Source organism: Corythoichthys intestinalis, chromosome 1 (assembly GCF_030265065.1).
Source record: "Corythoichthys intestinalis isolate RoL2023-P3 chromosome 1, ASM3026506v1, whole genome shotgun sequence".
Taxonomy (NCBI): domain Eukaryota; kingdom Metazoa; phylum Chordata; class Actinopteri; order Syngnathiformes; family Syngnathidae; genus Corythoichthys; species Corythoichthys intestinalis.
In genome coordinates this window covers 60415620-60426494 of record NC_080395.1, presented here as the reverse complement: position 1 = coordinate 60426494, position 10875 = coordinate 60415620, and the positions used below count along the sequence as shown (strand labels likewise).

Genomic DNA, 10875 nt, shown 5'->3' with positions numbered 1-10875 from the left:
GTTTTTCTGACCGGAGGCTTAGTATTACAAGTATTACTTGTGAGCTGGTTAAGAGTGAAAAACGAAGAACCTGGCTTTAAATGCCCTGAAGACTTCAATCAGCAAAGTGTTCATGGACTGATAATGTGTCCGTTTTTGCAACGAGCTGGATAATATGCAGGGTGATAAACCTGGCTGTTGGCCTCTTCAACTGTGGCTGCTTGTGACCTTATGTGTTATTATTAACGCATGCGGGTCTCTTTTGGTCAAAGCATGTTGTCGATGCGTGAAAATGAAAACAGCGGTCTGAACTGCCAGACAAAAAAAAAAATGGATTTGTGAATTAAAACCTGAGGTCAGGACGCAGCCATAAAGTATTGTGTAGGACAGTGATTCTCAAACTGTAGTATACAGCCTTCATTTATTGATGATTGACAAAGTCAATGAATTTCTGATATTGATATTTAAGAGGATGTATGTTAATTTCAAGAAGGATTTGAGGAGTAAACATATCTCAGTAAATTAGAGAATATTTAGGTAGCCTTCTGGGAGAAGTTAAAGGGGAAGTTAAGAATTTTTGTCATTAGGCTTAATTTTCAAGTTAGCAGGGATTTATTTAGTTTGTGGAGTTGCTTTCAACAAATTATGTGTGTTAGTTGCAAGGCTCTGGAGTGGCTCAAATAGCGTGAGTCAATGGTGCTTGAATCAAATTTATGTGTATTGAAATCGTGTGAATCTATCTGACCCAATACAATGACAAAGGTAACTTTAAAATTTATTAAATAAAGTACATCATTCAAAGCCAACAATGCTGATGAGTTCACCTTTCAAATACAATTCACAGTATGATGAAAGCCAAAAATAGTGTTATGGAGCCAAATTTACATTCCATCAATTCTGTCCATCTGGAAACTACCATTAACATGTGTTAACCAAACTTCAAAATGGAGCAAAGTGATAAATTACGTTGACTCCATCCTCACTTAATATGTATAAGAGACTACTTGCCTTTTATGGGCATGTTGGTGTTCTTGTTGACATTTCATGTGATGCTGCGCTTACATTAGCAATAAACATGACAGCAATGGTTGAATGAATCATAAAAGAGTCACAATATTGTCACTTTCTTCCATTACAGATGGTCTGTAAATTGAAATAAGGTTTGTTGAACCATACTTGAATGCATATGTGGCTCCAGCAGAGGATACATGTGTGGATAACATTGTTAAAATAGAATAAATAAAACTTACATGTATTGTGCACTTGTGCACATAGAGTTCTCCTAACAATTGAGTGTTGTTAAAAATGAAAAGCACACCATCGCTACTTCTGTGCAAGATTCTGGATCAATAAAAACCATTCTGATCTCTTATGTTTAATAAAGTCTGGAGTGAGAGTTTGCAGAGCCAGTTGTGGGTCCTCACACAATGCCTCAGCTATACAAATGACATACATGCCGCAGTCATAGCTGTTCTGTTGTTTAGGACAGGGTTCTTCCACAAACGTGGCCTTATTCTTTGCACCCAAAACGGGTTCTAATTTGCTAGCAATACGTTGGGCATGCGGAGAGTTGCTACCATGTTGAGAGTCGTAGTGAGAAAAGTGGTTGGACTTGTGATGATATACCAGAAGGCTCCAGTGCGACCCACCGGCACTCTGGTCAGAATTGTCATTGACGGCAAGGAAAACCCAACGACGTGAGGCCAGCTCCAGAGGGTCAAGAAACATGGCCAACTCCTCTGGGCAGGAGGCACACTTGATAAACTGTGTGACCTCTGGGCTGACGAAAATGACGCTCTCCCCTAGTACTCGGAAGCGCTCGCTGGCAAAGTACTCAAAAGCAAATCCGATGATTTGATCATTAAGCCAGTGGGGTCCTTTGAGGAGGGACACGTCAGAGCGTCGGAGCAGGCTGTCTTGGTAGCTTAGCACGACAGGGTCCATCCTTCACAAACATAAACAATTTCAGTCAAATATTGTTAACTTTTTGGAATGTCCAACAATTTAATTATATTATGACTGATGTATTGTTTTTCCTTTTCATAACTGTAAATTAAATGCTGAACATTTGAAGACGACCATTTACTAACCTACGGTTTTAAGTATTGTCTAATTTTACATTGGGGATATTTGTCCTTCAATGTTTACATAATTGACAAGTTTTAAAAATGAACACATTTTAATCGCAGGTTGCATTGCAAACACTGAACCTTTTAACAACTTAGAAAGTTTGCCAATGTAGCATTTTCCAGTACATCGAATAAATTGGCGCACGTTAGATTGGCTAACCGTTACCGAAATAAAAAAATAGCCGATGAATAAGAACATTTCATTTAAAAGAGATAACATATGAAAAAACATATTTTGTGCTAGTCTTTGCATTATTTGCCCATGAAGTTGCGGGGATGTTTCGAACAAGTGATTTTGTGGATTTTTCCAGAGTTAATCATAATTATGCCTGTGTATTCATCCACTAAAATTGTTTTATTTATTTTTATGCAGTTTTTGGAGACAAATATTCTTCCGTGAATAAAAAGTGATTAATCAATAATTACAAAGCCTCTTTGGCTCGTGGCTACGTTCCCACCGCAGGTCAATTTCAAATTTTTTGCGCATACGAGACGTTAAGGGGCTGCCTCCCAGTCAAAATGGATTGGAAGTCTAGCACCATTAGTGGCACTGAAAGATGAGCATTGACAATTCCCCCAGTTTGAATGAATTGGATGTCTGTCGTTGTCAATGGCAGATAATTAGTTAAATATATATATTTTTTTAACTCAACTTTAGAGTGTTATTGGGCACCATAACCAGAGTGTATTTGTTTTGATTAGTTTTTATTGTATTTATTTTTAATAACATTTTATCAATATACCGTATATTCATTAGAGTCATGTAGATTACATGCTTATATCAAATGTTAAGAGTGAGGCATACGCGACCCAAAATACATAACCAACAATTGTCACTGGCCCTATTAGGGGTTCATTGGATTTTTTTTAGGAGTCCCACACTTAGCATTTATTTAACCTGGTAAGGGAATTAGAGAACAGCTTGTCATTTACATTTTTGATCTACTGCAGACACAACAGGAAAAAACAGAACATTAAATAACTTAGATGTGGAAACAGCACGTTTATGAAGCGCCTTCAATCGCGCGTGTGTGTATGTGTGTGCGAAGGGGGGGGGGGGCGTTTCCTGAATAATCTGTGTCTTAAAATGGTACTTGTGAAGTAGGAAATTACTGAATCATATCCTATGATTCAGCAGAATGTCCTATGAATCATAGCATAGGACAGAGCTGCTGCGTTAGCATGAGCTAACTAATAAGATTTCTCAACGTCACAAATACCGTAAAAACTCATCTAGACGCATATACCTCACGTCGCTCATTAAACATGTTCAATTCGGCTCAAAGAAGTCTGATTATGGCCCTGTCAGTACCTGGAAAAGAGACACTCAAGTGAAACGGCTGAAGAAAGTGTAACCTCATTCCTTCTTGCCACGGTTGCCGTAAATTCTTGAGTAGTAAACCGTCTCAGTTTGCGACAGTGGGAGGAGCCAACGTGTTGATAAAAAAGGGGAAAGATAATCAAAGTTTAGAATTAATTTATTTTAAATTAGCCACAAGAGGAATCATACAATGATATCTTTTATATTTGGTAAAAAAGGAAAAAATGAGGCGTTTTTAAGCATAGATGGTGAGATGTCCAAAGGCGGAGTCTGCAGCGTAAGTAACTGGCGGCCATCTTGCATCGGAGTATATTAAGTTTCTCCACTAAAAAAAGAGTCCTAACGGATTCGCGAACGGCTTGGTTTGAAAGAAACCATATTAACGTAACTAAGATTCAGAATGTATGTTGAAAATGTTATATTTGTAAATATGTAGAATAATTACTATATCTCTAAAGTTGATGAAAAACACCAAGCGTTTGAAAATCGGTTGCAAAATTTGTTTCAAGACTTTCTCCGACGCAAAATGGTTGACAAGTGACGACGCTGCTCCTCCTTGGCTTATAGAGCGCATGTTACATCAAGTTTTATAGATATGATGTCTATGGTTCGAAGCCCGTCGCCGTCTTGCTTCGGCTTCCTGTTGTGTCGCTCGACCGCGTGAGCGCGCTTGTAAACGGGGCCGCGCTGATTAGCTGGCCAGAAAAGAGTTGGGAGGTCTCAAGCACAGCGGCAAAGTCAGTCACGAGCGGCGCTCAATCGCACCGAGAAGCTGCCACGCGCAGATAAATAATGCCCAACTCACAGAGTTGACCTACGGATTTATTCGGAGTGACACTGTCGGGATAAAACATTGGAATGGCGTGAAAATGCAGGGAAATACATAAAAGTTCAGTGGTGGTGACGAAGGAGTGAGAGAAGCTCCAGATTCGAACATCAGTTGGTATTTTTGACTTTCGGCGTCCTCGTTTGGAGGTAAGAGCTTTTTAATTTACGCTTGACTTGTACAGAGCTCGTCCGTTGACTTTTTGTTTGTGCGGTTTATGCGCTTCTTTGCGCACTCCATCGCGCGATAGTTGCTGAGCCTTAAATGTGTGTATGTGTGTGGGCTCGCTGACATGACAAGATGAACCCACGGTGCGTTTTGTGGACGTTCATGCGAGTTTTTCAAGTGCTTGTTGCTCACAGACTTGACTTGCCTTGTACGCGTGTCAGTCATTTAAGTGAGTTGTGTGAACCGGCGTGCTAAATCTGGTATGTGGACTCTTGTACACGTAATATTTTAGTGCAGGTCAGTGAAGGAACTGGATTGCAAAGTGTCTGAGTTGCTCTGAGGTGCAAAAAGCTGCTGATGCATGTTTCTTATGTGATGTGTGAAAATGACCTCTACATGGAGCTGTGAAATCTTTTCACATGGCGGAAGAACAACAACTGAACAGGGATTGCCCTGCCCATCCATTTTCTATAGTGTTTGACCTCATTAGGGTGGCAGATGACCTTGGCCCTGTCTCGGCTGATTTCTGAGCCAGAGGCTGGATGCCAGATGAATGCAGGGCACATTCGGACCACTAACCAGTCAGAGATTAACAGATTCACACCTATGAGCAATTCAGATTTCAGTTAACCAAAAATGTATTTGGAATGTGGACACCTGGGGAATAATATAGAGAGTGTATGCCAAACTCCAAATAGTAAACAGCCCAAGAGATTGGAAGCTCAAACCTCAATGTGTGAGGCAGACTTGTAAGGCACCAATGTATAGTTTCTACTACAGGGATTATGCAAATCTTGTATGGTCACTATGGCCAGACCTGTCTCTTAACTCATTCACTGCCATTGACAGCAGTAGACCTCAAATTGATTTGAATTGGGATAGTTGGCATTGAATTATCATGTTTCCGTGCTATTGACTGTCCAAGCCATTTTTGACATTATAATGTTGTTGATCTGTTTCCTTCATTCCAGTGTTACATGTGGTAATTTGACAAAGTGACTGTGTGGTCAATGTTAAAAGAGCTGAATTTTTAAAGCTACTCTGGTTAATCTGTCACCATCAATGTAGGGTTGCCACCTTTCAGAAATAGAAATAAGGGACGCCCCCCTCGCGCCCAAAGCCTTACGGGCGAAAAAAGGGGCATCCCCAAAACTCCTAAAATGCATAAAAATTTATCTATTTTTAGATGAGAAAACTGTATTGTGCACTATGTGGGCATTGCAGTTTCCTTGCAGCAGATTGTTTTTTTTTCTTCTTTTTTCTGCAGGTTAATAAAAACGAAGTCGTGAATATCGTAATTAACATTTGTGTAGTCGGCACTGAATGCGGTCACGTGATCCATTGTCAAGCGAAATTTCTTAAAGGAATGTCTTAGGAGAGCTACAATTCCAGCAGCTGACTTGTCTGCATTATCTATGAAGTCCAGCATTTTTTTGGTGAGGCCAGACTCTGGACTGGAGTACTGGACAGCAAGGGGAAGCATCTTCCTGCTCAATTTATTCGAGGCATCGGTCTGTATGGAGAATAGGATGGGTGACGTTAAGATCTTGAGCACATCACCCACCACTGCCTTTGGACCCAGGACTTGTTTCAACAGTGCCTCTTGCTTTGTTCTCCCCAAAGTCATTTTCTCCACCATTTTGGAATCACATAAAAATCTTCTGATTGAGCCTGTGTCCACAGTCAGCACTATTGTAGCTCTGGCTGGCTACGTTTTACTGTGTGGTATACCTGTGTCACCTCAGCTGCAGTAATTTAAAGGGTAGGAGTGGGATGATGTCAAATTCACTATCAATCAATCAATAGATAATATATATCCGCAGTAGGACCATTTATTCAGTGTTTATTTGCTGTTAATCTATTAGGAATGATTCCAAATGAGGAGCATTAGTTAGCGTAACAAAATATGATGTTCGTTATGGGTACATAAATTCATTCCATATTGATTGATAATAAATGCATGTTGATAGGAGCATAGGCTATGCTCCTATCAATGCAAGATGTATGAAGGTAAATATAAATATAGCCTATATGTTATCCATATACAAGAGCATAATAACATACCAAATCAAGCTCAGGGGATGTTTCGGGTACAAATAATTGTGACGAAGGCTCCTCTGGGATCTTGTATTCCGTTTTTGGAGGTCCCGTATTCCGTTTGTGGAGGTCCCCTGCAGCATGCTGTTTTACACTTCCGTGAGACGCTGCAAAAACTTTCCTGCCTGCCTTGCAGTTCGCTTTATAATCATCATCAGTGACTCTATCGAGCCACGGGTTCCCCTCTTCCCACTCCACTGTATTTTTTGGAGACGTTTCCCCTTTTGAGGATGAGGTGGGGTGTCCTGAGCTTCTGCTGCTGAAGAAGACATTTTTGTTTTGAAAACTCGCAGGGCGGTGCGCTGAACAGAGCGAGTGAGGTAACTAGGCAACGAACCCGGAAGTGGAACGCAGTACAGGGCAGACAGCAGCGGGCAGGCAGAACTATCTTGCTGTCTTTAATATCTCCTGCCCTTTTTGTTCATTATTGTTGGCTCAGTGGTCACTCATGAGCGCAGGAGGTGTTTGTGTGTGTGTGTGTGTGTGTGTGTGTGTGTGTGTTTGTGTGTGTGTGTGTGTGTGACAGACGTGCATGGGGTGGGCGCACCGCCGCCCGCCACTCCCCGCTACCGGAGCCACGGGTCGCGCGGGGTCGCCCCATGGGACAATTGTGAAATACGGAATAAACTGCGTTTCGTATTGAACAAATACGGAACACAACTTTTAATTCCTAATTACGGAACGATTCCGTATTTCAAGGGACGGGTGGCAAGCCTACATCAATGGCAGCCAATGCGTTACCTTGGTGCCTTTCTGCGTTTAGGTTTGGGTTTTCATTCTGGAAAAGTGCATTCCTGCTTCAGACAAGCTCTCTTGTTAAGTAAGGGTTTGAAGAGAATAACCTATTTAAGTAGCAGTCCTAAGGAGCTTGTCTGGCCCTGGGCTGTGCACAGGTGATGAGAGTAAAGTGGGCCTGTCCTGTGGGAATGTGAGGTCTGAGAAGACACAGCTGCTGTAGTATGAGAGGGAACCGGGGTGGAGATTCCAACAACTGGTCACTGTCGACATCCGACACGCTGCAGGATTTGTCTGCTATTTGTAAAGACTACCCTAGTTTATCACATCAGCTCGCATCTGTGTGTTTGTGATATCAGCAGCACCACTTCACTATGCCTTGAAAGCGCACCATCGCTTGTTTTGATTATGTAATATACATGACTGGAATTATTTTGTTCTATTATTGAATAGGTAGAACATCTAATTGTTTAACAGCAGTGCTTCCGCCATTGATGAGTTTGACATCTGTACTGTCAAAAATTCAGGTGTAGTCGGCCTAGAAACACCAGGTAAATAGCCTGATCATTGATACGGGTATTTCATCTATTGGATTTGATCACAATATTTGATCCGAACTAGTATTCACATGTACTTTCAGCACCGTCACACTTTTAATGATGGTAAAAGAGCATCGTGTAACATTGCTAAACAGAGCATTTCACTTTAATAAAAAAAATATTCATCATTTACAGCGGAGTCATCTGACAAAATTAGCACTAGCATTTTGAAGTATTTTTTTTTTCCTTGTTATTTTGACTGTTATTTCGCTTGTATTATAGCTTTTGAGTAAACACAATTTGGGATTTATATATTCAATATATTTGTATAACCTGGTTGGCAGATAGTTTGTTGCAATACATTTCACTTTGCAAACCAGAATATATAAGTAATTCTGGTTGCATTATTTTTATCGGCCTAAAAACATTGGTATTGATCGGTATCAGCAAATTATAATAAAAGAATCTGATTGGATCAAATTTTAAAACTCCAATTTCTATAAATTGGTCCTTATTTATTGTTTTAGGTAATAAATGAATGAATAACAAACAAGTCAACCAGTTAAGGGGCCTTTTATACGACCACGGTAGCAAACAAAAAAAAAAACAAAAAAATTCCCAGTTGTCCATACCGTTTTGGTGGAAATGGCATTTTGGGGGGCTGAAAAGGCAGAAATTTCAAAACTCCTTCCAGAGTGACTTGACAACATTCCACCCTGTCATCGGGGTTTAAATGGTTGAAAACGCATAACTTAGGGTCTCTAGGGTTTCCAGATTGGACAGACTGTTACCAGCGAAGTCACACCGTAAAACTCACCCAGTTCAATGAAAATCAGCCTAAGTTACAACCTCCCTTCCAAGATATAATTTTGTCAAATGTAGTCCAAATTTACTGTATATCAAGCCATCCAGTGTATTTTTTGCTCACCAGTCTTTGAAAAAAGCCCAAATTTAGCGTGATTCTGCTCAATCTGACAAGAGCCCGCGGGATACTCCGGGAAGACGTTACGCGCAAAACAGAAGTTTCGGTGGTGCCCACACCTACACACTGGGCATGCATACTACATCCACAAATTAAGTGTCATGCAGTTTTGAATTTTCGTGTGCATGCAGATTCCACCACATAAAAAAGTAACAACAAAGCACTACTTTTGGGTTTTTGCTTCAGACCTTGTCCGTCCAAACGTGTTTAAATCATGTCACTTTACTTTAAAACTAAACTACAACAAAACAGCATTTCAAGAAGCAAACTTTGGTAGTTAAATTGTGAGTTTAAATTGTTGACTAAAACATACTTGCGATCAAAGTTGTTGCTTGATTTAAACTGGTTAAATTCACATAATAATCAATTCACACATAACTCACATAAATGGCTCATGATCTTGTGTTTCCTTTCGTGTGTGTGTGCCTTCATATGTCACATAGGCGCTCTCTTTGTGATGTCACAGAGGGTAAGGCTTATTTCAGTTTTGAGTGTCTACCTTTAAAGTGAATAACTGTTAGACAAGTCAAAGCCCAACCCCCCTTTTAGTGCATTATTCTATGTGTTCAATGTGCTTGTAAAAATTGTTTGCAGGTTGCAACTATAAACTATAGGTGTGACTCAAATTATTTATTTATTTTGGAGCTTGAGGTTTTAAAAATGTGAATTTTACCTTCTGTCCACTCATGAAATAAAATTCATAAGTACATATTTTTTCCCCCAGACCTCTTTCATGTATTTGTATGCTTCAAATAATTCTGCTGAAAGACCAGTTACAAGTGTTCTCAATTTAAATACTGTCCACAAATGTAACAATACTGCTTTTGACTTACTTGGTGTAAATGTACTTTATGAAATGTAGTTTGATGTGCTTTTTGTGCCTATTCCATCCATCATCTACTGTACACTGCTGATCATTAGGGTCTTGGGTTAACTGGAGTCTATTCCAGTTAACTCTGGGTGAGAGGTGGGGTACAACCAATCACAATTGCGCCTATTAATACCAATCATATAAGGTTATGTTTACAACACCCAAGAACATTAGTTTTATGCCTAGCTAAATTTAAAAAAGTGTACAAAAAGTTCCTTCTAAATTTTAATTTATGTTTTTGTTTTGTCACTATGGATTGAGTCTATATGAGCATAAATTATGAATTGGGGCTGAATCTCCAAGATCTTAGTTCTTTTGTTTGTCGCCTTGAACATATTTGGTTTGTGATCTAATCTTCCACAAACTAGTGATGTCCCAATCCGATACTCAGTATCTGTATCAGCACACGATACGACTATTCATAGAGTATCGGATTTGGTGGTAAGATCAGATCCAGTTCAGTAGTTGCATATTTTCAGTACCATCGTGCTTTTCGGCTGCTGTAAATCAAACCACAAGGCAAACATGTCCGCTGAGTGAGACTACTGCTTTTTAGAAACAAATGATAGCAACAGAGCATCATGTAATATTCTGGATTCAATTTAAAAAATATTTTTATTTAAAAATATAGGAATCGCATTGGTATCGCAAAACATATCTTGAAAAAAATTGGTTCCGAAGTTAAAAAAAAAAAAAAAATCAGCATTGGGACATCCCGACCACAAACCTCTGATTATTGTTCATACTAGGGTTGGCCAATTAGACTGCATGATCATTAAAGGTATTTTTCAGCCCGGCCAATTTTTATCACAAGTACTTACAATTATATATATTTTAAAACATCAGTATTGAAAGACATCATTGCCAGGTCACCAATTGTCTTCCGTTGATCAGAGTACATCTTGGCATCTCATGCCATTTACATTGAAAGTAAGGGTGTGGCAGGGCTGCAAGTTAAGCGCTTCGCAATTGCTCTGGGGAAACTACAAAAATATTTCAGGCAAGGTAATAAAACAAACCCCATTCCCGACCTGGCTAGCGTATGGAAAAAAAAAAATTATAGTGCTGGCTACAGTGTTTGTGCTGTCCATTCGCCATTTTGCCCATTGCGAATTGTGATGGTGTGGATATTTGACACTTAAAACACACAAGCGAAGGGGCTCATCAAAAGGAGCTAGCTGATTTACCAAACTCGGAAGGAGCCGTGCCGGTGGATGTACAGGATCTG

At 39.8% G+C, this 10875-nt stretch overlaps 2 protein-coding genes across 10 annotated transcripts in view; one reads left to right on the top strand and one right to left on the bottom strand.

Moving 5' to 3' along the window:
- Window positions 1–754: 754 nt before the first annotated feature.
- senp8 (SUMO peptidase family member, NEDD8 specific) lies at window positions 755–9227 on the bottom strand. Of its 4 annotated transcripts, none has more exons than XM_057834158.1 (2): window positions 9160–9227; window positions 755–1924 (listed from the first exon to the last, which is right to left on the bottom strand). In XM_057834158.1, coding segments are annotated over exons 1-2 (624 nt in total). In that variant the 5' UTR covers window positions 9162–9227; the 3' UTR covers window positions 755–1302. The 4 variants fall into 4 exon arrangements, with proteins under 4 accessions (XP_057690141.1, XP_057690159.1, XP_057690149.1 ...); XM_057834176.1 differs by having other exon boundaries at window positions 9090–9166; XM_057834166.1 differs by lacking the exon at window positions 9160–9227 and adding an exon at window positions 3421–3544.
- myo9aa (myosin IXAa) overlaps window positions 4105–10875 on the top strand; it is a 184684-nt gene continuing 177913 nt past the window's right edge. For 3 of the 6 annotated variants that reach the window (XM_057834108.1, XM_057834101.1, XM_057834094.1), the window contains exon 1: window positions 4105–4404. The gene's annotated coding sequence lies outside the window, so the exon portion shown is untranslated. The remainder of the gene's footprint in view (window positions 4405–10875) is intronic. The other 3 variants (XM_057834116.1, XM_057834123.1, XM_057834140.1) reach the window with 2 other exon arrangements.